Genomic DNA, 13,045 nt, shown 5'->3' on the forward strand with positions numbered 1-13,045 from the left:
AAAGTGTGTTTGTTTACGCCACAATTGTGCAAATCTGTCAAAAGTGTATTTATGATCAATAGTTTGTTCTTTTTTTCTCACAGCAAAGAAAAATTATGTATAATCATGTAGGCTATAATGGAACATTATCAGCATATGAACATTACAAATATGCAATAGATTAAATTACACATTTTACACAATGAATCTTCCCGTTTTTACAAAAGCATGCCAATACCTTAAGCTATTTCGCCACCTGGTGGACAATTTAAAAATTAACAGATTTATTTTTTTCACAAAAAAAAAAATGTTTATACAGTCAAATGGATATCAGTAGGCCTAAGTGATATATTATAATATATATAGATACACGTGTGTGTGTGTGTGAAATATTTAATATTAATATTATGATAATATAAAACTATATATATATATATATATATATATATATATATATATATATATATATATATATAGTCAAACCAAAACTTATTCAGACATCTCGAACAATTTAATTTATTAACAATTAATACATTTTATTCACTATAGCTGATTCCAACATTTTATCACTTTCACTGGTAGTCAACTGTATGAAGAATTTTTGGGTATAATATGTCACGGTTTACTTTATTTTACTATCCTCACTTACATAAATGATAAATGAACTTAGAGTGTCTGAATAATTTTTGGTTTGACTATCTATCTATCTATCTATCTATCTATCTATCTATCTATCTATCTATCTATCTATCTATCTATCTATCTATCTATCTATCTATCTATCTATCTATCTATCTATCTATCTATCTATATAGGCTATATATTACAATTCTAATTATTTTCTGCCTTTCATTTTACTGCACAAGACAACTCAAGTGGATTTTAAAAGTAGTATATTTAAAATGAGGCATGTTTCCTCTATCCCACTGAGACAAGATCTACATGGCCTTTAACAGAGTGAGATATCACGTTCATGATTAAACCCAGGAAGGAGAGGCGTCATGGGAAATCCTGCACCTTTACTTTACCTTTTTTTTTTTTTTGTTTGTTTGTTTTGAAGAGTTTATATTTTGCATTTACTGCCAATCCCGACAAGTTAATCTTTAATAATAGTTTTTTGAAAAAAAAAAAAAAAAAAATCCAAGCGCTAAATAAGTGCCCCTTCCACCAAGACAAAAGCCTTCTCTGTGAGCTGCAGTGCTGTTCGAAATGTTTCCGCCCACATTCAGGCACCGCCCACACATCTGGGTCACCACAGTGTTCTAACCGCTCACACACACGCAGAGATTCTGTAGGTGCTCACTGACGTGTCTCCTGAGGAACACCCGTGTTGGGCTTCTTTAGATCGAAGCGACTGGAGAACACACACATGTATGGAGCGTGGGCGCATTTTTTTTGCATTAACGTATGTGTGTGACATGCGTGGAACAGGAAGCTGCTTGGATCAGTTCGATTTATGAGCTGCTTCCAGATTATCGCCTTCTTACATTTTTAATTTGTTAGCTTGCTTACATAAAGTTTAATGGCAATCATAAATTAAAATGAGTTAATAAGTTATAGGCCTATATGTAAATATTAAAGTCACCATGAAATCAAAATAGATCATTCTTATTTTTATATGGGATATTGCAGTTTTTTATTATAAATGATGGACATTATTTTTTTAAAATTAATTTTACATTCAAAACCACAACCATCCAATCATTTTCCAATGGACAAAATCAAGTTCTGCCCAACATTTTTTTTCTTGTCCCATACGTCAAAATAGGGAAGAAAAGACTATCCGTTTCATGTCACCTTTAAATATATCTTAATATCTATATATCTAAAATTAAATAATTGTATTGATATTTTATGCTTACATTTTACATGGTAATAAAAAGAGAAAGATGGAAGGAAGAATTATATTTCAATGCTTTTGCCTACGTTTGCATAACTTTTGTGTTACCTCAAGAAAATGGCATCAGTTTCTTTTGAAAAAGTATTTACATACAGTTTGCTCCCAAAATTTTGTGAGCAAATGCAAATTTTCTCAGTGGAACACAAACATGAAAGCACTGAATTAATCCTCAATCTCATGTTTTTCCTCCCGTTAACTGTAACATATGATAAACACTTGAAGTAGCTAGAAGTACTAGAAGAGAGAAATTTGTGAACTACATTTTTCCAGTTTGGTTTTTATTTGTAAAACAATTTCACAAAAACAAGACACAAAAGAGTGAAACACGACAAATGTACATAGAAAAAGACCAGTACACAACAGACTATCACAGCTAACTAACAAAACAACTGCGTGTCAAGAAAAAAATGTTGGAGAACTTAAAAAAAAAAAAATCACAGTCACGATGTAACAGTTAACGTTTAAAGACAGCGAGATATACAGTGTTGTATGCTGAGAATAAAGGCCCGTTCACACCAAGGGCGACAACTAAAACCATAACGATAAAGATATATTTCTAAAAATCGTTCTAAATGCAAAAGAATAGCAGAGTCCACACCACAGCAGTGTCGTTGCAATCGCTTTCAGAATTATTTTTTTCCAGCAGATGAACAATAAAAACAACGACAGCCAATCAGAATCCACCAAAATTTAAAGTGGCAGATGACAAAACTGCAGCATGCGCTTATCAGAAAGATATCGGCCACTGGTGTGGATACAAATGATCGTTATATCGTTATCTTTATAGTTATCGTTCTTGGTTTGAATGGGCCATATAAGGCTAGAGTTGCTGGTAACAAATACGGAACACACTTTTTTTGTAGTACTAACATCTAAAGTGACGCAATCACATAAACACACAAACCTAATTCTACATATTCAGTATTCTTTTACAAAGTACACGTTAAGTTCATCCTCACTGACAAACCAATACGAACAGATGAATGTCATCATTTAACCTTAAAATTATCAACTAATCTAAGGACTACACAACCGTTTTCTACGAAACTTCAGTTGGAGAGTGCTTCCGTTGAATAACGAATAGATTAAATAAAAATACTTTACGAATAAGACATGCAATCAAATAAACAAACACAGATTATGTACAAAAAGATGCACATTCACAAATAAACTCTTAGACAGTTTCCCTGTATACACCAACTGCAAACTGCACGTTTTTTTGTTCTAAAATTAGAAATAAAAATAATTCTTAAAAACTAAAAATCTAAATAAATTGATCTCTAGGCATTTACAGTTCTTAAGGCCACACAGTTTCAGTACTAAATCCACTGAGCAAACAAGACGCGAGTTTCATTCACAGGCTGAAGATGTTATCTGGAGTCCTCTGGTTCTGATTTGATGGTCTTCTTGTCCAGAAGCCTGAGCTCTTTTTGAGACCCGTTTTCTGAAATAAAAAGGCAATGGATTACAATCAAAGACTTTAGGTATACAAACACAGTACACTCAAATATGAATGGGAGGAAGTGCAATGCGGAATAAGTCCCGCCTTCTAAATAAAAAAGTTGTCAGTTGGTAAAGTCATTGCATCACTGCAGTGGCCATTAGAAGTGCTGGTTGCTAATGAAACAGTCAGTGATTTGAGATGCACGCTTGTGACTGTAGTAAATGCAGTTTTCTGTCATGACTTGAGTGTTAAAAAACAATTTGTGTGAAAGTCGTTATCAGATTTCACTGGTGATTTCAAATGTGAAATTTAATCGTAAGCTTGGTGAATAGCTTTAGAGAATTTGATGTTTCCTATTGAAAGAGATTGGAGCTGCCCGAGAGGCGTTTCAAAGATGGCCGCCGAGTCAAATGACTTGTCTTAAAGGGACTTTGTTAAAATTAATTTGTTTAATATGTATTGGTTAGCTTGCTTGCATTAAGTTAAATGACAATGAAGAAATGTGTGGAACTGAGATTCAAGATACGTTTGATTATGTGGAAACTCATCAAATTTTCAAAGTTCTAGAACGAGGCAATAGTCAAATCAAGCTAAATAATAAATATTTAGCAAAATAATATTTAATACTTACCAAAATACTAATTATTTCTCAATATTAATGGTATCACTTTACAATTCAGGTTAGTTAATGCATTAACTAACAATGAGAAATATATTAGCTTCAATGGTCACACTTTAGATTAGGGTCCAGTTCTCACTATTAACTATTAACTACGAATTTTGCCTCAATAAACTCCTAATTACTTCTTATTAATAGTTAGTAAGGTAGTTGTTAAGTTTGGGGGGGTTAAGGATGTAGAATAAGGTCATGCAGAATAAGGCATTAATATGTGCTTTATAAGTACTAATAAACAGCCAATAATATAGTAATATGCATGCTAATAACTAGTTAATAGTGAGAATTGGACCCTAAAATAAAGTGTTACCACTACAGCATTTATTAACATTTATTTTTAAGTTAGTTAATTAAAATACAAATGTTCATTGTTCATTCATGTTGGCTCAGGTTCATTAACTAATATGAACAGAAACAAGTTTTGATTTTAATAAAGTATTAGTAAATGTTGAAATAACTAGTATTAGTATTAGTATTAATAACTATAATTAGTATTATTAGTATAAGTATTAATAACTAGTACAAGTATTAGTTAATGAAAACAAATACAGTTAACTAATGTAAACAAATGGAAACTTATTGTAAAGTGTTACCAAATAAATAATAAAAATACTGCAGAAACAACATAATAAATTAGTACTAGGTGGAAACTTTTGTACTATAAAATTATCCTTAAACCCTTTTATTTGCTGGCTGTATTAGGAAGGGTTTACTTAATATTAAGTATGTATAATATATAAGTATTTAGTGCATTGTGTAGTTTTAAAAATGGTTAACAAGTAAAAGTGCATTAAAAACCACCTTGAACCTCATTGTCTCAATTCTCGCAACATAACAGTTTCAGTATGCTGGAATTTTCAACATATTTCAGCCATTTCCAGTAAACAAACACATATTGTAAGTGCTTACGCCAAAATAAAGGATGGTACTTTTTACTGTTTCAAATCTATATCACTGAATAGACAGTTGAGGGTATTAAACGTATTTTTCAAATATTCAAATTAGTTCAAACGACCAGTGCGATCAGTAAATGACACTGATTGACATCAGGCTCTGCCCACATTGGGGCGGAAGAAAAACCCAAAACGTCAAAAAGACGAGTAAATCCTCACCCCCTTCCTCACCTACTCGCGGCGTACTAACGCAGCTTGCAGAGGGAGGTAGGAGTTTCAGAGAGAAAGTGCTACCTTCATCGAGGACATTTGCATGCAAGAGATAGCATATATTACACAAAGTTCTCTGAAGCCCTGCTGATATGTGCGCTACGTTGACACATCAGGGTTTAATGGAGCGGTGTAGGTGTCAGTGTGCCAGGATGATACTGAGATAAACCTGTGCCAATCCAGGCTACAACATGCACGCAAATACCTGGTCCAACAAGACCGATTTTAATTTGTACTCCGGTTCTTTGAAGATTACAGCTCTACCTAGACAGCATTTGAAGGCTGTTCCAAAAGGTAGGCGGCAACGTTATGCTGCCTTCTGAGATACCACGTTTTAGCCAAATTATAAGGCAGAACCACATGTATCCATTGTGAATAGCCTGGCAGTCCCAGAATGCATTGCAATGAGGGTGAAGCTGTTCCCAATGTGTCGCCAGTCACATTTCTGCTTATTTAGATGACATTATTGAGCTGAATCAGGACATTAAATGCATAAATAGAAAACGTATTGCAATATATTACTGATTGTATCTGCATATGCATTTTTCCAGATTAGTCATTTAGGTTATATTTCAGTTTAGATGCTGCTGCTTATAAGTTTGGGGTCAGTAAGAATTTTAAAATGTTTTTGAAAGACCATGTATTTTATGCTCACAAAGGCTGCATTTATTTGATCAGATTGACACATTATTTCTATGTGAATATGTTTTAAAAGGTAATTTATTCCTGTGATGAAAAGCTGAATTTTCAGCATCATTACTCTAGTCTTCAGTGTCACATGATCCTTCAAAAATCATTCTAATACGCTGATTTGCTGCTCAAGAAAACATTAATGTTGAAAACACTTGTGCTGCTTAATATTTTTGTGGAAACCATGATGCTTTTTGTTCAGGATTCTTTGATGAATAGAAAGTTTAAAAACAGCATTCATTTGAAAATTCACTGTCAAGATTTTTACTATCATTTTTTCATTAATTTAATCTTTGCTGAATAAAAGTATTAATTTATTAACAACAAAAAAGAAACATTTAAAAAAACTTACTGATCCAACTTTTGAATTGTAGTGTAGTACACAGCATGGCAGCACACTAGCTTTTGGAATAGAACTTAAAAGGTTCTTGATGTTACATTATATGTTCTTCAGATTTTAGGTTCTTCAAAGAACCTGATGGTTTTCTAAAGAACTAGACAACAAAAAGTTCTTCGAGCAACTTCAAAAGGTTCTCCTATGACATCAGGTTGAAGAACAATTTTTAGTTCCAATTTGAACGTTCATTTCTCAAAGTGAAGTTAGACTACACAACAGGGTAGATACATTTATTAGGTGGTATTTTTCTTTTCTAGCTTCACTTAAGAGTAATCGCAAGCTCGAAGTTGTGAAGAATCTGTCATGGTCTGGTTGTGAGCACTAACCTGTGGCTGCCGTCATTCTCTCTTCACAGTTCTGCTGATTATGATGTCGTTCCTCTGTGTTCTGTTTGTGATGTCGCTTCAGCTCATTGGCCAGTTGCCTGCCCAGTGGAACATCGCTCAGACGCAAGTTTAGGGGTCTCTCGCCTGTATTTAAGCACAGAAAGGTGCGTATACTCAACCACTGATACAAACAATTGCAACAGTTACAAAGTAACAGTAAGAAAATAAGGAGATATGTACCAGAGAGATGTGAGAGACCGCTGTTGCAGTGTTGAGCGGTGGGAGCGAGGTATTTCAGTGCCGCAGTTGGAATCCGCCAGTCCAGTGATTTCAGTCTCTCCTGGACGGCAGCATCACGCAAGAGCTCCACCTGCTTGGCCAGGAGAGAGTCCAGCTGTACCTACACACACAAACACTGAATGTGAACTGAACGGGGAAAAAAATGTCCACAGAAAGATTTCAAAAAAAGCAATGTCAAACAACTTGAAAACTAACATTTCAAACAAATATATATTCACAAGAATGTTTCGAACAAAGTTCAAACAACTACAAAACAAAACCTAAAACATTCAAACAAACACTGTTAACAAACATACTGTAGTTCAAACAACTTTAAAACAAACATAATAAAAACATTTTTTTTAAAACAGCGAAATTCAAACAAGTTTGATGATAACTTTCAAACAATGTTAAAATAAATTAACTAACTTTCAAACAAAATATTGTCAAATCAAATATTTTCAAACAGCTAAATCAACTTTGAAAACAAAATACGTTAAAATGAAGTTCAAAACAAGTTCTTTCAAAATTACATTGGAAAAAAAAAACATTTTCAAACAAAGTTCAAACAACATTGAAACAATGTTTAAACTAACTTTAGACAAACATTCAATGACTAAAACAACAGTTTCAAACAAATCATGCAAACGACAGACACCGTGTTTTGCGATACATCAACTTAATGCAGACTCAAACTACCTGTAGACTATGTCTGATCGTCTCATCTCCTTTAGATTTGGCAATTGCGAGCTGCTCTCTCACTGTCTCCTGCCGCGTATGAAGAACCTGAAGGGCCTCCTGTAGATCATAGACACCATCCTAAGAGAAAGTGAGAAAAAGTGAAAGAGAGAAGGATGAGCTCATGGGAAACTTTCCTTAAAACTAGCTGAGACAGAAGTGAGAGAGTTTTATGATGGCTTCATTTATTTGCATGTCTGGTGCAAATATGACATTTGCGCAAATGAAGAAAGCTGTTAGCACAGTCTGAGTCATCACATCTGTAGTCCACAGTGCCAGAGGAGGCAAGTCATGCTGCTTACAGAGATGAACCATCCAAATAATCATATTTTACAATTTTGTAGCAGTTGTTTTTTTCCCAAAACTCCACTTATAATGCCAGTCAAATATGTTTGCACCAAAACCATTCATTATTTTGTTCATTACAATTTCCCCCCTCTCTCTGAGCTTAGAAACAAACCACACAATTTTGCAAACAGATCAAGAATTTGTTGCATGAATACATACAGCTAAAATATAAGAGTTATAATAAAGCTAAAGTAAATTTAGTATTCTAATAATATTAACTTTTTGGGTCTTGGATGCATAAAATCCAGCAGAAATGTGTGTGTGTGTGTGTGTGTGTGTGTGTGTGTGTGTGTGTGTGTGTGTGTGTGTGTGTGTGTGTGTGTGTGTGTGTGAATTTTTCATAAAATGGTTTTAACCTTAACCTTAAATATGAAAGATGTATTAAAGCTAAATAAATTTAGTATTTTTTTTTATTTAAATTTAGTATTAAAATAATATTTTTTTTATATTTTTATTCATGAAACCATTTTAAAGCCTCAAATTATAAAAGAAATATTAAAGCCAAATAAATAAAGTCTTTTATTTTTGAACTGAAATCTATTTTTCTTTTATGCCAAACATCATTAGGATATTAGTAAAGATCATATTCCAACTATAATTTAGTAATAAAACAATATTTACTTATTTTGATATTGGATGCACAGAAGAAGAATTTGTGTAAAATGTTCATAAAACCATTTTAAAGCCATAAATCACATTGACCTCAAATATAAGAGTAAATATACAGTACAGTAAATATAGTTTATAGTTTATGTATAAAGTAGTTTATATAATTTATGTTTTTAAATTTGGTAATAAAACAATATTTGAATATTAGCGCATAGAAGAAGAATTTGTGCAAAATAAAACCATTGACATCAAATATACTGTAAGAGGCATAGTAAACCTTAAATATAGTCTTTTATTTTTAGATTTGCTTTTAGTATTAGCATTATTATTATTATTATTATTATTTTTACTTTTTGAGTTTTTAGATACACATAATTATGAAAAACAATCATTTGGTCCTTTTTGAAGGATTTAATCTTCAAATATAAGATTTTTTTTTTTTTTTCTTAAAAACACTTATACATAATGAACATTTCTCTGCCATGGCAACATTACTGTTTATCTCTCACCAGTATTTATGTTGTTATTCAGATCGTCACCTTTGAACGAATTTGAACTTCATGTTGCCCCTTGACAACCTCCGCATTTTCCTCTGAGGTCATCACGTATGTGTGTGTGTGTGTGTGTGTGTGTGTGTGTCCACGTATGACGTTAGACTCAGGCAAAGACAGCCACAGCGATGCGTGGGTAATTCAGTAAGCACCCACAGGATGATGTCAATTATGTGTTTCAGTCCACTGTGTACTTCTCCGCCTGTGTGGATGAATGATTGTGCTTTTGTGTACTAAGCTTCTCTTTATCCAGAGAACCCCACAAAACAACTTCCGTCAAAAACAAGCTTTTAAAAGCGAGCTAAAATTAATCGCATAGAGTTTTAAATTGACGTCTTGAGAGTTTTGTTTGCAACCGTTTTGTTGACTTAGAGGCCTCACAGAGATATGAAAACAACGATATCATTTACTTTTAGATGTTCACCCAGAGGCACAGACTGTCGCTCATGGGGAAAAAGCTGTGAACGCGACATTTCGGAGTGAATCATGACAGTAATTACTCTCCTGAGATTATTAACAGAGAGAGTGCACACACAAACACAGCACTAAATTCAGACACAATGGGAAGGCGGCTGGCAATAAATATCATGACAAGAATGCAAAACTAATAAAGAAGTCCTGAGAAACCACCTGGAGCTCGAAATGATTACAAAACTGAGGCGTCTCATGCAAATAAAGCAATTTGTCGCAGTGGGGTTTATGAATATGAACTGAATCTACAGAACTTGTTTAACCTTACCTCAGATTTGATTCTCTTGGGAGATGGTTCATCATCATCACCGCAGTGGGACCTAAAACAAAGATTTTTATTTTTATACACCATAAACAGTCACTCCGGTAACACAGTTTTACTGAATAACAAACTAGTGAAAGTAGGCTACTAAAAAGATGGTGCTTATATGAATAATTGAAGACCATAAGTGTCTGAAAAAATGGTCAAAATCACATGTAGGTTTTGTGACGTTAATGAAAGTACGTTGGCAAATGCCAATGTACTCTAAACAGTAGACTCAAAAAACATTTAAAATTTCTTACGGGACAAGGTCACAAGGTTGTATGCAAATTTTTGTCTAATAATATGATCTTAAGAATGAGAATGCCCCTCCTGCAATATTCCCGGCTGCTGTTTAACCAAAAGCAAGCCCTTCGAAAATGTCAACAAAGGAAAGCTATTCTATAGAATCAAATGAAGAATTGGAGAATTTGCTCATTACCTGTTGCTCCTGCGTGTGTATTTGTAGGTAACTTCACGTGAAATCTGCCTGGCCAGCGTGAAAAGCTCATCTCTTCGGGTGAGCAGCGATAGATCTTTCATGCACAGCTGAGCGGACGCCTCATTCACCGTTAGCTACACAATAAATGAGACAACAATGAAAACTGAAACTTATGGAACAACATGTTCTGTTAATCACCACAATTGTCATCTGATGCGGGAATCCCGATATTTTAGCATTCACCCCAATCAGAAGAATCAACCAACCTCGTGCATCGTAAGTTGCCGTCCGTCCCGTCTCTTGGAATCGAACCGCCCATAGATGGCGCTGTATTTCCGAATCTCCACCTCCTTCTGCGGATCGTCTTCGTTCATCTCGCAGATGTGGCCGATCATCTTGCTGAACTTCTTATTGGCACGGACGTGTTCTTTGACTTCCGTGGGGTTGCTCTTGGGCAATGTTTGGGCTAGTCGCTCTACGCACTCCATCACGCACTGGACGGCGACAGAATCGAGAGTTTCGAGAGCGTCATGTGGAGAACATGGGGAACAGGCTCCAGAAGGAGATAGGCTGTGTTCGCTTTCGCTTCCCCAGAAGCGACTCTCGCTAGCCCCTTGGAGTGGGGAGCAGCCTGGTGTGCCGTCCCTGCTGAGATCCAGCCTTCCAGGACTGGGGCTTGTGGGTAATAACGCCCTAGGAACCGCGAGCTGGTTCTGTTGCCCATTGCTGTGGATGCCTGGGGAACTTTCAGGTAGCTTGTACACCGGTATACTGCAAACGGGAAGAGATGTCAAAGGTTGGTTGAAGAGGGAAGGGTTGGTCACCCAATCCCGTAGAGCCTTCTGGAGCCTCCGAACGTGGAGGGGTTTGGTCGCCATTCCGACAAGGGCCATGATCTCGAGGAACTCTTCCTCGCCAGCCTCGCAGAGTTGCTGCACATCGTCACCGCCTTGCTGGATGAAGGCTTCATAGTAGCAGAGCAAGTTTGCCTTCTGCAGGATCCGGTACAGTTGTAGCTCGCCTAAGGAACGAGGCAGGAGCACTGACATGGCTACACATGCAAACACATAGAGCAAAACATAGTATTGTCATTCCAAGCTTCTTATCGACAACGTTTCAAGTCAACATGAAGCAATTTCCCAGGAAAGGTCTGTGAACTCACAATATGACTGTCACAGTTTGTCTACAATGCCAATGTACTTTGAAGTCATTCATGAAGCCGACAACAAAAGCATTTACCCATTGCCCATTACCCACACAGTCTTGTTTTCATCCACATCAAATTCTCTATGGCACCTGCCGTGACTAAGGTCTGTAGCCTACATAATATCCAGTCAGATGGTCACATAATGTTTATTCACTCAACCTGCAAACTTACAATGCATTTGAAGCTCAAATTGTATCTGGAAATCCTGCATCTGCAGAGAGCTGGAACCTCTGTCCTACTTTCAATCAGAAATTAATGACTTCAAATGGAAATTAATAACCGATGTAGGCTATCTACTGTTGTTTGTATTAAGCTATGAAAAGATGGCTTATTGTTGCATTTTAATGTTGAAAAACTTATACACGTTTCCTATAAGTAGTTATTTAGCAGATGTTTTCAAGTAAAGTGACTTAATCTACGCTTATTACAGGTACAATCCACTTGACACAGCCTGAATTTGAGTGCCTTGCTCAAGTGCACATAGGTAAACTCCCATAAAGGTTCAAATTTAGTTATCATAACATCAAATTAAAAATGAAGTTGCAAGTAGGCTGTGTCAAATATAAGTCCATACTGTTGCAGACACAACTGTGCATTACAGTATTCTTCACACAAGCATGTACAGGTTCCTGCAAACTCACCTGAGAAGATCTCAAACTATTGCTTGACTATGCACTTGGGAATCTCCAAGAGATCAATGCACGCAAATAACACGGATATTAAGTCTATATACCCAACTAGCTCAAATCAACATGCTTTGACTGTCTACCCTCCCCATCTGAATGTTTATGTATGAAATTTTTATATTAGTCCTCAGGTTTACGTACCTCTTTTTCGCAGCTGGTGCGCGCGACTGCTCCCGGTGCTCGCCGCTGTCTCGAGGCAGCGCTCCGCCTCTCGCGCAGGAGAGAAAGTGCGTTGAAGGCTCATCACTGCTGTCTCCCTCTCGCGCTGTCTCTCTCTCTCTCTCGCTTGTGCGGGGATATTCCGATGTAAGCTGCATTGCTCTCTTACTCCCACGCGTTGCTTGACGCAAATCCTCGCGTGGGCGGCTTGAGCGCGTGGGACGGAATACCGAGAGAGAAAGAGAGAGAAGACCTGAACGGTCACACACCCGATAAAATACACACATTAATGATGACATATTGAGGAATATTAATCGGTAATACAGTGTTTTTTTTTTTCGACACAAACCCACACAGCCTTCAGTACATTATATGAAGTTTTTTTTTTTTTTTTTTTTTTGTGGTGTCCATGTTCGTACATGTAAATAAGGGAAACCAGGCAGGCAGATTGTTTCACTTTTTTTTTTTTTTTTTTTTTTTTTTTTTTAATCACAGTAAATGTTTAACATGATATGGGTTACTTTTGAAAGTCAGAATGGATGCTTTAAAGTGTGGCCGCGAAAAATAAGCTATAATAAAAATGTGATTGAAAATAGGCTACTAGAAGAGGGAACGATTAATCGATTAATTTAGACCAATAGCGATAAAAATTTTGACTTTTAAACTCGTAAGCAGAAAC

General features: G+C 35.7%; 1 protein-coding gene across 5 annotated transcripts; it reads right to left on the bottom strand.

Moving 5' to 3' along the window:
• Positions 1-2,151: 2,151 nt before the first annotated feature.
• Positions 2,152-12,465, bottom strand: nab1a (NGFI-A binding protein 1a (EGR1 binding protein 1)). Of its 5 annotated transcripts, none has more exons than XM_067395981.1 (8): positions 12,349-12,465; positions 10,581-11,365; positions 10,315-10,448; positions 9,840-9,891; positions 7,554-7,673; positions 6,816-6,975; positions 6,576-6,719; positions 2,152-3,323 (listed from the first exon to the last, which is right to left on the bottom strand). In XM_067395981.1, the coding sequence occupies exons 1-8, from the start codon at positions 12,449-12,451 to the stop codon at positions 3,250-3,252; spliced, it is 1,572 nt and encodes a 523-aa protein (XP_067252082.1). In that variant the 5' UTR covers positions 12,452-12,465; the 3' UTR covers positions 2,152-3,249. The 5 variants fall into 5 exon arrangements, 4 of the variants coding, with proteins under 4 accessions (XP_067252082.1, XP_067252083.1, XP_067252085.1 ...); XM_067395982.1 differs by having other exon boundaries at positions 10,581-11,335; positions 12,349-12,457; XM_067395984.1 differs by lacking the exon at positions 12,349-12,465 and adding an exon at positions 12,163-12,278.
• Between the last annotated feature and the right edge of the window lie 580 nt (positions 12,466-13,045).

This window comes from Chanodichthys erythropterus, chromosome 10 (genome assembly GCF_024489055.1).
Source record: "Chanodichthys erythropterus isolate Z2021 chromosome 10, ASM2448905v1, whole genome shotgun sequence".
NCBI classification, from domain to species: Eukaryota; Metazoa; Chordata; class Actinopteri; order Cypriniformes; family Xenocyprididae; genus Chanodichthys; species Chanodichthys erythropterus.

Excerpts from the sequence above, each read along its gene's own strand:
- nab1a (XM_067395981.1), bottom strand. The coding sequence starts at position 12,451 with ATGAGCCTTCAACGCACTTTCTCTCCTGCGCGAGAGGCGGAGCGCTGC. Across the intron at positions 11,366-12,348 it reads GCACCAGCTGCGAAAAAGAG|CCATGTCAGTGCTCCTGCCT; the intron begins GTACGTAAACCT and ends TTGCATGTGTAG. Across the intron at positions 6,720-6,815 it reads CGGTCTCTCACATCTCTCTG|GCGAGAGACCCCTAAACTTG; the intron begins GTACATATCTCC and ends GCTTAAATACAG.